The sequence below is a fragment of the Schizophyllum commune genome, assembly GCF_000143185.2.
Source record: "Schizophyllum commune H4-8 unplaced genomic scaffold SCHCOscaffold_5, whole genome shotgun sequence".
Lineage (NCBI taxonomy): Eukaryota > Fungi > Basidiomycota > Agaricomycetes > Agaricales > Schizophyllaceae > Schizophyllum > Schizophyllum commune.
The window spans coordinates 2931619-2944364 of NW_026089542.1; the positions used below are offsets into that span (position 1 = coordinate 2931619).

At 58.5% G+C, this 12746-nt stretch overlaps 7 protein-coding genes across 7 annotated transcripts; all 7 read left to right on the forward strand.

Moving 5' to 3' along the window:
• The first annotated feature begins 30 nt into the window (after nucleotides 1-30).
• Nucleotides 31-1028, forward strand: SCHCODRAFT_01037011 (uncharacterized protein). The gene is made up of 4 exons (XM_003036844.1): nucleotides 31-401; nucleotides 470-592; nucleotides 646-692; nucleotides 810-1028. Exons 1-4 carry the CDS (start codon nucleotides 184-186, stop codon nucleotides 848-850), a joined length of 429 nt encoding a protein of 142 aa, XP_003036890.1. The 5' UTR covers nucleotides 31-183; the 3' UTR covers nucleotides 851-1028.
• Nucleotides 1029-1219: 191 nt separating this feature from the next.
• Nucleotides 1220-2642, forward strand: SCHCODRAFT_02577122 (uncharacterized protein). Its single transcript, XM_003036845.3, has 2 exons — nucleotides 1220-1756; nucleotides 1810-2642. The coding sequence occupies exons 1-2, from the start codon at nucleotides 1251-1253 to the stop codon at nucleotides 2570-2572; spliced, it is 1269 nt and encodes a 422-aa protein (XP_003036891.1). The 5' UTR covers nucleotides 1220-1250; the 3' UTR covers nucleotides 2573-2642.
• A 229-nt stretch (nucleotides 2643-2871) lies between these two features.
• Nucleotides 2872-4537, forward strand: SCHCODRAFT_02624214 (uncharacterized protein). The gene is made up of 4 exons (XM_003036846.2): nucleotides 2872-2950; nucleotides 3002-3050; nucleotides 3109-3408; nucleotides 3463-4537. Exons 1-4 carry the CDS (start codon nucleotides 2919-2921, stop codon nucleotides 4240-4242), a joined length of 1161 nt encoding a protein of 386 aa, XP_003036892.1. The 5' UTR covers nucleotides 2872-2918; the 3' UTR covers nucleotides 4243-4537.
• A 204-nt stretch (nucleotides 4538-4741) lies between these two features.
• Nucleotides 4742-5750, forward strand: SCHCODRAFT_01185382 (uncharacterized protein). The gene is made up of 3 exons (XM_003036847.2): nucleotides 4742-5466; nucleotides 5504-5560; nucleotides 5610-5750. The coding sequence occupies exons 1-2, from the start codon at nucleotides 4751-4753 to the stop codon at nucleotides 5556-5558; spliced, it is 771 nt and encodes a 256-aa protein (XP_003036893.2). The 5' UTR covers nucleotides 4742-4750; the 3' UTR covers nucleotides 5559-5560; nucleotides 5610-5750.
• Nucleotides 5751-8392: 2642 nt separating this feature from the next.
• On the forward strand, nucleotides 8393-9413 carry SCHCODRAFT_01115418 (uncharacterized protein). The gene is made up of 4 exons (XM_003036848.2): nucleotides 8393-8454; nucleotides 8504-8751; nucleotides 8808-8945; nucleotides 8995-9413. Exons 1-4 carry the CDS (start codon nucleotides 8409-8411, stop codon nucleotides 9259-9261), a joined length of 699 nt encoding a protein of 232 aa, XP_003036894.1. The 5' UTR covers nucleotides 8393-8408; the 3' UTR covers nucleotides 9262-9413.
• Nucleotides 9414-9638: 225 nt separating this feature from the next.
• On the forward strand, nucleotides 9639-11548 carry SCHCODRAFT_02624222 (UDP-Glycosyltransferase/glycogen phosphorylase). Its single transcript, XM_050345227.1, has 3 exons — nucleotides 9639-10163; nucleotides 10213-10360; nucleotides 10412-11548. Exons 1-3 carry the CDS (start codon nucleotides 9981-9983, stop codon nucleotides 11284-11286), a joined length of 1206 nt encoding a protein of 401 aa, XP_050200741.1. The 5' UTR covers nucleotides 9639-9980; the 3' UTR covers nucleotides 11287-11548.
• A 10-nt stretch (nucleotides 11549-11558) lies between these two features.
• Nucleotides 11559-12317, forward strand: SCHCODRAFT_02500552 (uncharacterized protein; the record flags this gene model as incomplete). Its single annotated transcript, XM_003036850.2, has 4 exons — nucleotides 11559-11627; nucleotides 11681-11697; nucleotides 11769-11876; nucleotides 11933-12317. 4 exons carry the CDS (start codon nucleotides 11559-11561, stop codon nucleotides 12315-12317), a joined length of 579 nt encoding a protein of 192 aa, XP_003036896.1.
• Between the last annotated feature and the right edge of the window lie 429 nt (nucleotides 12318-12746).

Genomic DNA, 12746 nt, shown 5'->3' on the forward strand with positions numbered 1-12746 from the left:
CAGTGCACGTGATCGTCACACCTCTTGACGCGAACCATCACCTTGCCACAAACTCCATTCACTGACCCTTGACCAGACTCTAATATCCGACGAGCACCAAGCCACACACATTTACAAGGGCGTACACAGTGATTATCTTGAGCTTTCACGCCGAACACGCTCCGAAAATTCGCCTCTACCTTCATGAACAAAGGCCACCAATACGAGGTTTCTCTATACGGCGTGTTCTCGCCGGTTGATCTCAAAGCTATACTGGATCGCATGACGCTACATAGCGAGTCTTCGGCCCCACTACATTTACGAGAGGTCGTCTTCGAACCCCTCGTTCGTCCGGCAGACGCGCCTGTTGACCAAGGGATCCTGCATGCGCAGAAGGACACGACGGAAGACAAGTCAAGTTGGTGCGTTAGCTCTCTTGCAACATGACCATCTACGCGCCACCTCTGACACTGGCTCACTTGATGTTCAGGGTGCTATACTCCTACCTGAAGCCAGAATCGTCTCGCGTGTACCCTGAAGCCATGGTACGACCGTGGGCTACCTGTCTCGTCCAGGGCGACGGCCTGGCATTCGCGTCTGCTCTAGGATATGTGTACGAGCTATACTCTCTATTTTTGCTAACCATTATACTGATGGAATCCACAGACGAAGGTCAGAAGTGTATAAGCGTGGCTTCGTTTTCCGACGAAATGGTCTGGTCATTCAGATTTTTCAGATAGAGCATGTACGTCCTCTGCCCCCACGCCCATATTATCAGCACCCTCATAGCCCCCGTGCATATAAGGACTCCGCTGACGCCCCTCGTTCAGGTCGATCCGAAGACGGCACAGCCCATACCAGCACACGTTGATAGCTTGTGGAAAGTCGAGGTCAAAAATGCCGCCCCAGTAAGGAATACACAAGAACTTCCACTAGTCAAGAATTCGATAGCGGCGATATTGGAGGTCCAGTTGATGATGAAGGGCCTTCTCGATCTACGTAGAGAAGATATCCTTGCAACATGATGCTTTTAGGCGCGTTGCGCTACGAAAACAAAATTTAGGTCCCTTCTATTTGCCTAGATAAGGCTTAGCCGTCAACGTCGACTCATAGGTCCCAAACCTATAACCGCTTGATAACGGTTGGATCTCTCGTCAACGCTGTAGGTCACGGCGCATGCTGAAATCAAAATTGCTTCCGGTTCCTACGGACCGAAATAAGCGCCCGATCGTCAGTGCATCTCTCCTGCATCCCTCACCCACACCGACGAGATGGACAATTCCGAGGCCAGCACATCTAGCGCGGCTTCATCTTCGGCATTCCAGTCGGACAAACAGCAACCTTGCGCGATCTGCAAGCAGAAGGTCGCAATCTACACCTGTCCTCGCTGCTGCTTGAGATCATGCTCTCTGCAATGCTCCACGACGCACAAGTCGACCTCCGGATGCTCTGGTCAGCGCGACAAAGCAAAGTACATACCCTTGAAAGAGTACGGCTACGGCGCGCTTATGGACGATTACACCTTCCTCGAGGACATCGGGCGCCATGTGGGGGACTGGGGGAAGGAGATCGCGAAGCAGGGGTTGACTGCGGCCTCTTCGACTGGTGTGGCGCGCGGGATGGCGAGGATGCGCGGGGGGAATAGGAAGCAGGGAGGCAGGCAGTCGGCGAAGAGAGATGTACTGAAGATGCAGCTGGAAGCGCACGACATTGACATCGACTTCTTGCCGAGTGGGATGGAGCGGAAGAAGCTCAACCAGTCGACGTGGGACTTCAAGTGAGTATACGTTGCCTGCTATTCCTCTGCGCTAAGCTCAGTTCCGCCTGCAGAGCGCAGAAAGCGTTCCTGACCGTCGAGTTCAAGTTTCACCACGAGAAAGACACATACTCCGTCCTATGCCATCGAAATCGCACAGATGCTACGCTCCTCTCCATCCTCCATTCCAGTATAAGACTCCGCAAGAACGCCCCCGACTGGCTATCATCCACCTTCCCCCTTGACTTCGACTCCCCCGCTCTCCCCACTTTCACCACGACGATTTACGACCCAATGCACTCTGCGCACCACAAGCTCGACGTGCACAAAACTCTCTTAGATGTTCTGCGCGGAAAGCACTTCGTCGAGTTCCCCACCATCGAGCTGTGGTCAGGGGATACATTCTCCGGCCATGTCATCGTCGGTGGCACTGGCGAAGGATCTACCGTGCAAATACGTCGACAGTGGAAGGACGTGCAGCCGTATCGCCCGCCACGAGCGATGAAGAAGCGGAAGGTGGGGGATGGGAAGGCGCTCAATATCTTGGGCGAATACGGGAGCGACAGCGACGCCAGCTCGGATGCGGAGCCCACCAATAACGCCTTGCAAGGGTTGCAAACCTACGAAGACGAGGGAAGCGATGAGAACGTTCCTCCAACTGCTGACGACGAAGATTCGATGGAGGAGGAGGGCGAGGAGAATAGTGCGGATGCAGACGCGGTCGAGACGGATCCACAGGTGCTTGCGAAATTGTTGCAGGAGGCGCGAGCGGCGGGTAAGTGGAAGGAGGAGGATGACGAGGTACTATCGGATGGTGAAGAGGAGGTTATATACTAGCACATGCAGACTTCTTCGAAGATGTTGGCGGGACTTATAAGAAGTCAGCGAGGCCTTGCATGGTGACGGCTATCCTATCTTATGGCCGGTCACTCAACGCGGCAACGGGTGATAGCAGGACTCAACGAGCCGTATGCGGTTTGAGAATCTTGATATGCGACTTTCATCTCACCTCTCAAATTCCGCAATATCTCTGTCGGGGACGCCGATGAGAGTTCAACATGTCGTCCCGGAGGATGCCTATGACATATCCCCTTTGAGCAACTGCTAACGTAAGTTGTTCTACCCCACATCAGACTATCAGCAGCTTTTTTCCGCAAGCTTTCACGACTGTTCACGACCCGAGATGACTGACACGCACGAAGTAGTGTTCCGCTGGTGAGGGACTCCCCGCACACACGCCTCATTAATTCTAAACCCCGCCCCCAGGCCACGCACGGAGCCCAACGAGGTTATTGCGACCGGGACGTTCGACCAGGTGCGTGCACACGCGGCTGTCATTCCCCGCGGGTCGAGCTAAGCTGCGGATGGTCTAGTGGTCGTGCTCGCTGCGGCTGACGAAGGGCGCGGAGGGGTTCGAGGGGCGCGCAAGGGTACCGTGGGGAGAGAAGATAACCTACAAGTTCGTGGTCGATGGGCAGTGGGTGACCGACAACGCGCAGCCGACGGAGTGGGACAACGCGGGGAACCTGAACAACGTGTACACCGCGCCTGCGAAGCCGGAGCCCCAGCCTGAAGCTGAGCCGGCGCCAAAGTCGACGCCTGCGCCTGCACCCGCTGCTGCCGCCGAGCCGGCGCCGACGGTGAACGGTATCGAGAAGCACGAGGCGGATGTTGTGCGTTGTTGTCGTTCTCGCTTGTCGATCTCCCGCTGATTGGCGTGCTACCAGGTCGAGGATGCCCCGCCGGCGGTGCCAGCGGCCATCGAGAATGTGAAGGTCGAGGAGGTCGCGCCGGTGGTCCCTGTGCCCATCCTGCCGGTGACCGCACCGGAGACGACGACCGCCGCGGAGGTTGTTCCGCAAGCGGCGGTCGAGGCCTCGCCTGCACCCGCCGTAGAGGAGAAGGCTACTCCGGAGGAGCAACCGTCGACGCACGAGCCTGCACCCACGCCTGTTGAAGCTGTACCCGCCCCTGCGGAGGCTGCCGCCTCCGAGCCTACGCCTGAGCCGACTCCAGCTGTGGAGGAGGCAAAGGACACGGCTGCGACGCCAGTCCCTGCCGCAGAGACGCCTACACCCGCGACGCCGACCCCTGCGACGCCAACCCCTGCTGCCGAGCCCTCTGTGCCTGCAGAACCGTCAACACCGCCGCCGCCTCCGCCCGTGAACGGGACGAACGGGACCTCTGGGTCTCCTGCAGAGGAGAAGAAAGAGCCTGTGACGCCTGTCAAGAACGGCAAGCAGCGGTTCTCTTCTGAGCAGTCGACGTCGCCGTCGAGCCCGGCGAGCAGCACCTCCCGCTTCAGCAGTGCGCGCAAGAAGCGCGGTTCGGTCTTTGGCACCGTCAAGGGCAGCTCGTCGCCTTCTGAGCCAGGATCGCCCGACAGTACGATCAAGGCAAGTAGTATGCGCAAGAAGCGGACCTCCATCTTTGGGTCCCTCAAGGGCGTCTTCTCGTCACCCAAGAAGGAGGAAAAGAAGGGGAAGGAGAAGACGGAAAGCAAGTGATTGCATCTTTCACTTTGTTCTATTTCCTCCATGGCGTCCCGGCGATACCTACCCCTCCTCTGTCCTGTTCTCGCTCGCAGCCCTTTTGCATATCTCTCGGAACGTACAATGTTCTACCCCTACCACACTTTGCCAGGCTTGGCTTTTCCATAGACTTAGTAGTCGGTTGACTACCGATGTTCGCTTTCACCTCGTACCCCTTTGTTGTGCTACCTCTTCAGTCATGGATCGGATCGTATTAGTCAGTCTCTTTTGGTACTTGACAGGAATGATAGACCTGTGGGTGTCCATGCCATTTATTGATTCTCGCGCGGCCCAAAAAGGCATCCAGCGCCTCGCGGACAGGTGACGCGCCCACAACGCGTGACGTCATGTGCAATGTTGACGCGTCGGGATGGCGGTCACACGCACGTGCCGCGCGTCCGCGATCGCCGTCACAGGCAAGCGCATCGTCTGCCGGTGATCCCTGTCATACCTGTGTCTCGCCTCGCGCGTCCTTCTCTACGACATGGCGCTCTCTCCTGCCCGCGATACCGAGAGACGCTCGCCGTCGCCCGCGAACGACGACAGCCCGGTGATCAAGCGCGCTGTGCGGACCTATGGCCGTGCGCGACCTGCTGCAGCGGACAACGCGCGTGCGCTGGCTAGCACGGCCGCCAAGGCGGCATCCCCGGAACCCTTGCGCGAGCGCGCACCACTATCTACTATTCTACGCGCCAGGCCCAGCCATAGCGACATCGCGTCTGACGACGACGAAGACGACGAAGTGGACAACAATGCTGTTCCCACGAAATTCGCCTGGGATTGGCAGAAGCAGCTGAAAGCCTTCAGTGACGATGAAGACGATGAAGGGGTCGACGAGCTTCCCGGGAAAGCGCTTGGGAGGAAGCAGCCACACGATGCGCTTGCAGCTCACGACACGCCCGACGTGTCCCTCGACGCGTCCGACCTCCCATCCTCAGCCAAGACGCTTATTGAGCGATCGCCAGTCAACCAAACTATAGAATCATCACAATCTAGCCTCGGCGACTCTCCCATCCCCCGCCATAAATCCAAACCTCGTCGTGCGATCGTGGCGGATTCGGACGACGACGAAGAGCAGGCGCCCAGGAAGCCTGCTAAGCCGCTTTCCGCTTTCAGAGGAACGCCCTCCGACTCAGATGACGAGCTGCCGGCTACTGTGACCATCTCGCCTCGGAGAAAACCCTCTTCCGCCGGGAAGCCGTCAGTGCCGCCTGCGAAGGATGACGCGAAGACGAAGCCTGCCACTCGGCGTACAACAGCTGCTCAAGGCGGGAAAGGGAAGCCTAAAGTGAAGGTATGCTATCATCAGTTGACATAGTAGAGCGAAATTCAACATCGTATAGGCACCTACGAAGAAGCAGCTTCAGGAGACGGAGAAGGAAGGCTGGCGCATTGCACAAGAACGCAACACTTCCCTGCGTGCGACCGAGCCTGAGCGTCCAAACAAATACACCAAGGCGAACTTGTTCACCCTCCTCGGCGGCGGCGCACTATCGTCAAAAGAGCCGCAGAAGGACGTAAAGCCGCACGACGTTGCCTCGGCACTGCCGCCTTTACCCAGCTCGGACCCCATCGACGAGTTCTCATCGCCGGTCGTGCACCACGAGCCCTCTCTGCCTAGGCCCTCGCGACCTCAGACGCAACGCGCTCGCTCGGAGCGTCCTCTGGTTCAGCCCCTGCCGCTGATGGATGCCCTGAAGAAGGATGAGTTTGACTCGGACGAAGAGTTGCCGACTCTTGCGGAACTTTCGCGCCGAGCCGACGAGGGCAAGCGCAAGGCGAAGTTGCACGAGCTCAAGCTGCAGGCTATCAAGAAGGAGAAGGAGAGGGTGAAGCCTCCGCCGTCAGACGAAGAAGACGATGACCTCGTCGTCGTCGGGAAGACCACGCAAGGCTTCCACTCAGGCGCAGGCAAGGGACCGTCGCGCAACCAGCAGGCGCTGAACACGCTCGGAGTGCGGCCGGCTAAGGCTCCGCTTGCGCACGGCCAGCAACCCAAGAGGAAGGAAGACCTCGACCGTGACCTGCTGGAGAGGGCGCGCGCTCAAGCTGAAGCTGAAGCCCGAGCTAAGGAGGAGGCCTTCCTGAGGGCAGGTGGCAAGCTCGGGACGTCACAGCCGGTGGAGAATAATGAGGTGTCCTTAGAGGAGCTGCTGGAGCGTGGACGTCTTGCTGCTGAGAAGCAGAGTGCCGGCAACGAGATGGACGTCGACGAGGAGGAGGACGAGAATGATGGCGAGTACGTGCCGGAGGACCAGCAGAAGCCGACCGATGCTCGCGAGATCACGCCGTCGGAGGATGAAGCTGACGCGGATGTGACTATGGTGAACGAGGACGAGGACGAGGCGCTTGCGCCTCTGCGCTCGCGTCGGCGTCCGCTCGCCCGAGTCGAGTCTGATGAGGAGGATTCTCCCGCTGTGAGTTCCACATCCCGAGACCCTGACGAGTCAAAGCTGATGATATCGCAGGACGAGAACCACAACCCTTTCCTGAACCATCAACGGCGGTCAGTGTCGACCTTTGAGGAGCCTCCCAGCGACGAGCTCGACAAGGAGAACGAGATGCCACCACCACCGCCCAACTTCGACTCCGACCAAGAGAACACGGCGCCCCCTCGTCCGCCGCTCCGGCACACCATGACGAACCTCGCGCGCGACCTGCACTCGACGCTCTCGATGTCGCCCGGGGGGTTCCAGGATGAGAACGACGAGAACGTCTTCCAGGACGAGAACGCTTCGCCCGTCGCGGGCCCTTCGCGGGGCAATGGACCTTCGCAGGTCAAGCGCAAACCGCTAACGAGCATCGAGATGGTCGAGGACGATCCGTTCGCGTCGCCGTTGGGCATGACACGCTCGACGTCGTTCACGGAGCGCTTGCAGCTGAGCATCGGTCATGATGATGACGATGAGGATGCGCCTGGTCCTTCGAAGCGCAAGTTGGGGAAGGCGCCAGCGGAGTCGGACGACTTCTCGCAAGCGCTCGGTGGAGGCTTCAAGCCTATGGCGCTCGAGGGCAGCTTCTCGGAGCTCTTCGACTCGGAGACGCAGAAGGGCGGGACGCAGAAGGCTCCTCCCCCGCTGACCTTTGGAGAACCGCTAGCTTTGGGTGGAGGCTTGACCTTTGGGTCTGAGAAGGTATGTGCTTGTTGCGCTTGCGTTCGACGGCGAGACTAATTAGTCGCAGGAATCTCAGTCTCAGGCTGGGTTTGAGAAGCTCCGAAAGGGCCAGTCGCTGGGCCTCACGCAGGATCTGAGCCTGCGGCCGGCCTTTGCAGTGTCGCCTGGCAAGCTAAAGGCAGCGGACGAGATCTTCGAGAAGGAACAGAATGCCCTGGTCGAAGCGGCCTTGCAGCAGCGTCCAAGGTCTGAGGAGGAAATGTATATCAACGATCATGGGTATGTCTGGAGCCTGTGTCGCTCGCATCGTTAGCTGAATGACCTCGCAGCTTCCTGACCCAGACGAGGCCAGACCTCCCAAGCCCGTTGGTGCAGCGCGCCTTCTCTCCTCAGTCGGCGATGAAGACGCAGTCCACGGTCACCACGGAGCCGCTGAGCCCTGTGTTGTCTGGTAGACAGAGGTCGCAACACTGGGACGATGGCGCCCTGGAGGCGGCTTTCTTCGATGCTACCCAGGAGCCGAGCGAGCAAGCGGGACCCTCATCTAGCCAGGACTCCCCTGGACCTATGCGTCGCCTACGCCGTCGGGAGGGGTCGATGGGGCCTCCGCCAGTGCCGCCGCGCAACGCCTTCTCCGTGCTCAAGGCCAACGCCTCCAAACCCAAGATACCCAAGAAGCGCCTCGAAAAGAGCGAGTACGTCGAGGACCAGGCCGCCGAGTCCGACGACGAAGCCGACTTTGGCGGACGTGGCAGCGGGGACGAGGCGGACGGCGAGGACCTAGATCAGGACCTGAAGGAGATCGTCGACGACGCGCACATGACGGAGGAGCAGCTCGCGCAGGCGGAGGTTGAGGCGCTGCACCAGGAGCAGAAGGCGAAGGAGGACGAGGAGCTGGGGAAGAAGATCCAGGACGTGGTGGAGGGGAAGATGCGAAAGAGGAAGCGGAATCAGGGGCTGGATGATGAGGATGATGAGCTGGCGGATGAGGAGAGGGAGGAGAGGAATGCAGCGGCGAGGAGGAAGATGATGCAGGAGGCGTTTGATAAGAGGACGGATCTGAAGGCGTTGAGTGAGTGGATGATGCTTTGTGAGGAAGAGTCTTGGTTGACTTTTGGTAGGCGCGCGCGAGGAGACGCGGCCGTTTGCGGCGGCGTACACTGCGACCCTTGACGACGACGATGCGAACGATTTTGCCTACCTCGCTAAGGACAGCGCCGGCTTGCGCTTGCCTGCAGAAGACGCGGAGATGGCCGATGCGGACGAGGAGGGTGACGAGGACGAGGATGAGGACGAAGAGGAAGAGCGTCGCCCATCCAAGGTGTCCGTGCAAGCTCAACTTCGCGAGCTTGTGCAACGTAATGCCGAGGTGAGTGTACTGCGAGAATAGCGCATCAAGTGAAAGGAGTCTGACAATGTCTTCAGGCGGATGAGGAGGGCGAGCCCATCGACATCGACGCTCTCGTCGACCAGGAGGACGATGACGATCACACGATGCGCGTCCGAATCGTCAAGGCCGTTCCCACGCGTGCACCCGTCGCGGACGACGAGGTCGACTTCCAGGTATGTTCTCTACTGCTGTGGATGTACACATGCTGACGCTTCTCTGCAGTCGCGCCAGGCATCCTTCGGGCCGACCGACCCCAGGTCCGAACAGTGGGCGATGCGGGAGAAGCGTAAGCAAGGCGGGACGGGTCGTGCTACCACCAGAGCGACAATTGTCGGCAACAAGGTCAAGAATGGCGGCGGCTCGCTGCGCCCTGGGCAGACCGCGACGGACGCTCGCCAGCAGGTAGAGCCGAGGAAGCGCTCACTGAAGGCGGCGCCGAGCATCTTGCAGGGTGCAGGTTTAAGCCGGTCTTCCAGGTTCGAGTCGTAGATGAGGGTTGCTTGGGGGTATAAGGAGGATTTTGAGAGTTGGGGAAGGTCTCTATGGGCGTTCCCTCTGCACGTTGTCATTTTCTTTTCTTTTGCACTCGCATCGCTTTTGTACAATCAGCATCGTATTTTGGAACAAGCTACTTGGTATTCTGCATTGTGCGAACACTGAGATTACTGGGTGAGGTATGTGAGAATTCCCGAGAGCTGCCCTTCTGTATAATGTTTGTTTGATAACTTGTCCAGCGAGCGGCAGGGACGGACGCGCAAAAGAACAAAGATGCCCAAAAGGAGATGCACTCAAGTAACCTTCTTGCGTTCCCACGGGCCGTAGTTGCTTGTCCTCCACAATATTCGATCTGATTGTCGTCCCACATAGTGTCCGGATCTCTGTTACCGCTGAGCTAGACCTTGGGACGTCTGGACATGGCACGCATACGTAGGCGACATGAACTGACTGTCGGTGACTCAACTTGTCGACCTTGGCCCGCATAAAGTACGTCCGAGCTGACAACTTATCGACTTTTATATACGCGTCGAGAACGATGCTTGGAGACGCCCAGCAAGAGCAGTCATGTCCCCTCAACGAATACTGTTCCTCACCAATCCGGACAAAGTACCATTCATCCCGCAACCGCTTTCGAGATCCATTCGCGCGCCATACCAGATGTAGAGTTGCACTTCGCATCCTTCGCTTCACTGGGCAGCCGCTTCAAGAAGATGGCCAAAGTTACAGCCAGAGGTGGACATAGCTCTCCTACGTTTCATGCCATCGACGGGCTCCCACCCTTTGTCGCCATGGATCGCATAACGGAGTATATGCCTCTGCAGCATACGCCTACGCTCGCAGCATGTCCAAAGTTCGCCCGTCTCATGGTGCCCTGGACACCAGACGAATACACTGTGCGTGCAATCTTTATAGCCGTCGACCTTCGAACTGAACGACAAGCAGGCGATTGTCAACGACATCGTTGGCGTAATCGAGCGCGTCGATCCACACCTAATCATCATCGACAATGTCCTCGGTCAAGCGATGGACGCCTGCTCTCTCCTCAAGCGACAGTACCACATCTTCTCTCCCCTCCTCCCCTCCCTCGTCTGCAACGCCAATCAGCCTCTCTCACACCCACAAATGGCGACCGCCCTTCCCTGCCCTCTCCCTTGGTACGGCGCCTTCGTCAACATCGCGCACATCGTGTTCTTGATGTACGCCGTCCTCACGAGCCCGTACGCCAAGGCTTTAGACGACGCTCGTGCCGCCCGCGGCTGCTCCGGCGGTCTCCCCTCCATGGGCCTTACATACGTCGCCCCCGAGCGCACGTACATCACCGCTGGCGTACCTACGATCGACCTGCCCTTCGACAAGCCTCCGAACATGCATCTCTGCGGGCCCATCTTATGCGACCTCGCTCCCATCGGCGAGAGCGATCCGGAGTTGGCTACCTGGCTTGACCGCGGGGAGACCGTGCTAGTGATCCTCGGCACGCACTGCGAGTACAGCGAGCCCGTTGCTCGGCGCGTGCTCTCGGGCTTGCTCGGCGGCGTCGGCTCAGACACTCAGATCCTATGGAAGCTGCCACAACGAGACGCGCTGCAGGACCTCTTCGACGAGCTGCTTACGACCTCACACGACCGCACCCGCGTGCGCGCCGTCACATGGTTCGACGCCGAGCCCGCCGCGATTCTCGAGCACCCCAACGTCGTCTGTTATGTTCATCACGGTGGCGCGAACTCGTACTACGAGGCCGCGATGGCTGGCGTGCCACAGGTCATCCTCGCGCAGTGGTCCGACACGTACTACAATGCGAGGGTCGCGGAGTACCGCGGCTTCGGGGTGTACGGGAACAAGACTAATCCTCCTGATATTGATGCGGCGGAGCTGAGCATTGCGCTGAGGCGTGTCATGTCGAAGGAGGAGGGCTCAAGGCCCAGAGCGCGGGCGAAAGAGGCGCAGACGGCGTGTCGCGAGGCAGGAGGGCGGAGGCACGCTGCAGACATTGTTCTCGGGCTTCTGAAGGAGTCATAGTAACGCCCTTCAGGAAGATGCACAAAGGAGGCTGTTTGCTTTCAATCTCTTGCAACCCGTACGTGACATAATCCTTACGAGCGTCAATTCGCTAGTCGATCCCCTCACCATCATCACCTCCCTAGAGTTCGATCCCTTCATACGACGTCTGCGAACCCGGCGGAGAGCGAGTTCTGTGAAGTCCTACGACGAGTGTATTGCTGTCTTATGAATAATCCCAAGATGAGGGAGATGGATCAGCCCCCATTCCATATCAACAACCCCCCACGGAAATGCTACAGGAATGGGAGTATCTGCGCGCACCTCTTAGGCACAAGATGGACGAGTTGGCGCTCGAAGATGTAAGCTTTGGATATTTGACCTGATGTTCTGCTATCACCACTTGTGTCGCTAGTCTCTTGCCCTACATCTGTAGGTGAGGGTGTCATTGTTGAACTTGTCACACACGTGACTGCGTATTGAATGCCGAAATCAATTTGTAGACGCCCGCTCGGAGTCGTCTGTGTTGTTGATATCCACCATCATCATCGCAACCACCCTTCCTCTGCACCCACTCTCGTGTGTACTAAATTCTTTAGGTTTGACCCTTAGTGCGTTACCTTCATTCGCCTGGCACCTGCGTAACTGTAACTTAACGCTTCTGTAGCGTAGAAGATACGATGGCCTCTGGTGCACCAAGTGACGCGTCTGGCGCATCTGAGCAAAACGCACCGTCTGTGTTCGCAGCCTGCTTTGACGAAGTTCCCAATGAATTGCTGCGGATAATCTTTCGTCACGCCTGCGACGACATCCCATTGCTCCTTCCTCCCATTCCACCGAACCCCTTATCTGCTCCTCCCACGTATCCTGCCCTTGTCGTCAGCTGGGTATGCCACCGCTGGCGCGAGCTTGCAATTTCAACCCCCGAGCTATGGGCGCCGACCATCTACAATATAAAGGAGCAGCAGCTGGGGCCGGCCCCCATCAATCCAGCACGTGGCGACAAGCGGCGCCCACACAAGTTGTGTCCGCCCGTCATGCCGGCCTGCTAGCGACGCCTATACGCCTCCGTACAGCCCAATACAGCGTCGCTCATACATCGCCTGCCTACGAGTAAGGCTCGGAGTGATCGTGGACCGCAGCCTCGCGATGCAGGCTCAGGATGCAAGGTTAACGGCCATGCTGACTTTGTTCGCGCGTCATGCTGGTGCTGGCGATGACTGGTCGCCGCCATACCATCCAAGCCAGCGTCGCTTATACCCTCTACGCCTGTGAGTAAGGCGTCTGATTGCCGTCGAGGGCTATCTCGCCACGCGGACGCGACCTCAAGTTCAGTAAGGCATGAGGTTCCATTCCTTGACCCCTTTCCGCTGCTTCGCAGAACGCAAGAGCACGCAGCGGGCAGTAAGGCCAAAGCAATACATGTCCGTTGGACGGCGCTCAATCAGCCGAGTAGCGCGACTTGCAGGCCTTGCGTTTTG

Bases quoted from the DNA above. Each gene is read 5' to 3' on its own strand.
- SCHCODRAFT_01037011 (XM_003036844.1), top strand. From the start codon at position 184: ATGAACAAAGGCCACCAATACGAGGTTTCTCTATACGGCGTGTTCTCG. The intron at 402-469 runs GTGCGTTAGCTC...CTTGATGTTCAG, and splicing joins ACGGAAGACAAGTCAAGTTG to GGTGCTATACTCCTACCTGA. The intron at 693-809 runs GTCTGGTCATTC...CCCCTCGTTCAG, and splicing joins CTTCGTTTTCCGACGAAATG to GTCGATCCGAAGACGGCACA.
- SCHCODRAFT_02577122 (XM_003036845.3), top strand. From the start codon at position 1,251: ATGGACAATTCCGAGGCCAGCACATCTAGCGCGGCTTCATCTTCGGCA. The intron at 1,757-1,809 runs GTGAGTATACGT...TTCCGCCTGCAG, and splicing joins CAGTCGACGTGGGACTTCAA to AGCGCAGAAAGCGTTCCTGA.
- SCHCODRAFT_02624214 (XM_003036846.2), top strand. From the start codon at position 2,919: ATGACTGACACGCACGAAGTAGTGTTCCGCTG. The intron at 2,951-3,001 runs GTGAGGGACTCC...CCCCGCCCCCAG, and splicing joins CACGAAGTAGTGTTCCGCTG to GCCACGCACGGAGCCCAACG. The intron at 3,409-3,462 runs GTGCGTTGTTGT...GCGTGCTACCAG, and splicing joins AGAAGCACGAGGCGGATGTT to GTCGAGGATGCCCCGCCGGC.
- SCHCODRAFT_01185382 (XM_003036847.2), top strand. From the start codon at position 4,751: ATGGCGCTCTCTCCTGCCCGCGATACCGAGAGACGCTCGCCGTCGCCC. The intron at 5,467-5,503 runs GTCAGTGCCGCC...GCGAAGACGAAG, and splicing joins CCCTCTTCCGCCGGGAAGCC to CCTGCCACTCGGCGTACAAC.
- SCHCODRAFT_01115418 (XM_003036848.2), top strand. From the start codon at position 8,409: ATGATGCAGGAGGCGTTTGATAAGAGGACGGATCTGAAGGCGTTGA. The intron at 8,752-8,807 runs GTGAGTGTACTG...CAATGTCTTCAG, and splicing joins TTGTGCAACGTAATGCCGAG to GCGGATGAGGAGGGCGAGCC. The intron at 8,946-8,994 runs GTATGTTCTCTA...GCTTCTCTGCAG, and splicing joins ACGACGAGGTCGACTTCCAG to TCGCGCCAGGCATCCTTCGG.
- SCHCODRAFT_02624222 (XM_050345227.1), top strand. From the start codon at position 9,981: ATGGCCAAAGTTACAGCCAGAGGTGGACATAGCTCTCCTACGTTTCAT. The intron at 10,164-10,212 runs GTGCGTGCAATC...AACGACAAGCAG, and splicing joins GGACACCAGACGAATACACT to GCGATTGTCAACGACATCGT. The intron at 10,361-10,411 runs GCAACGCCAATC...CCGCCCTTCCCT, and splicing joins CCTCCTCCCCTCCCTCGTCT to GCCCTCTCCCTTGGTACGGC.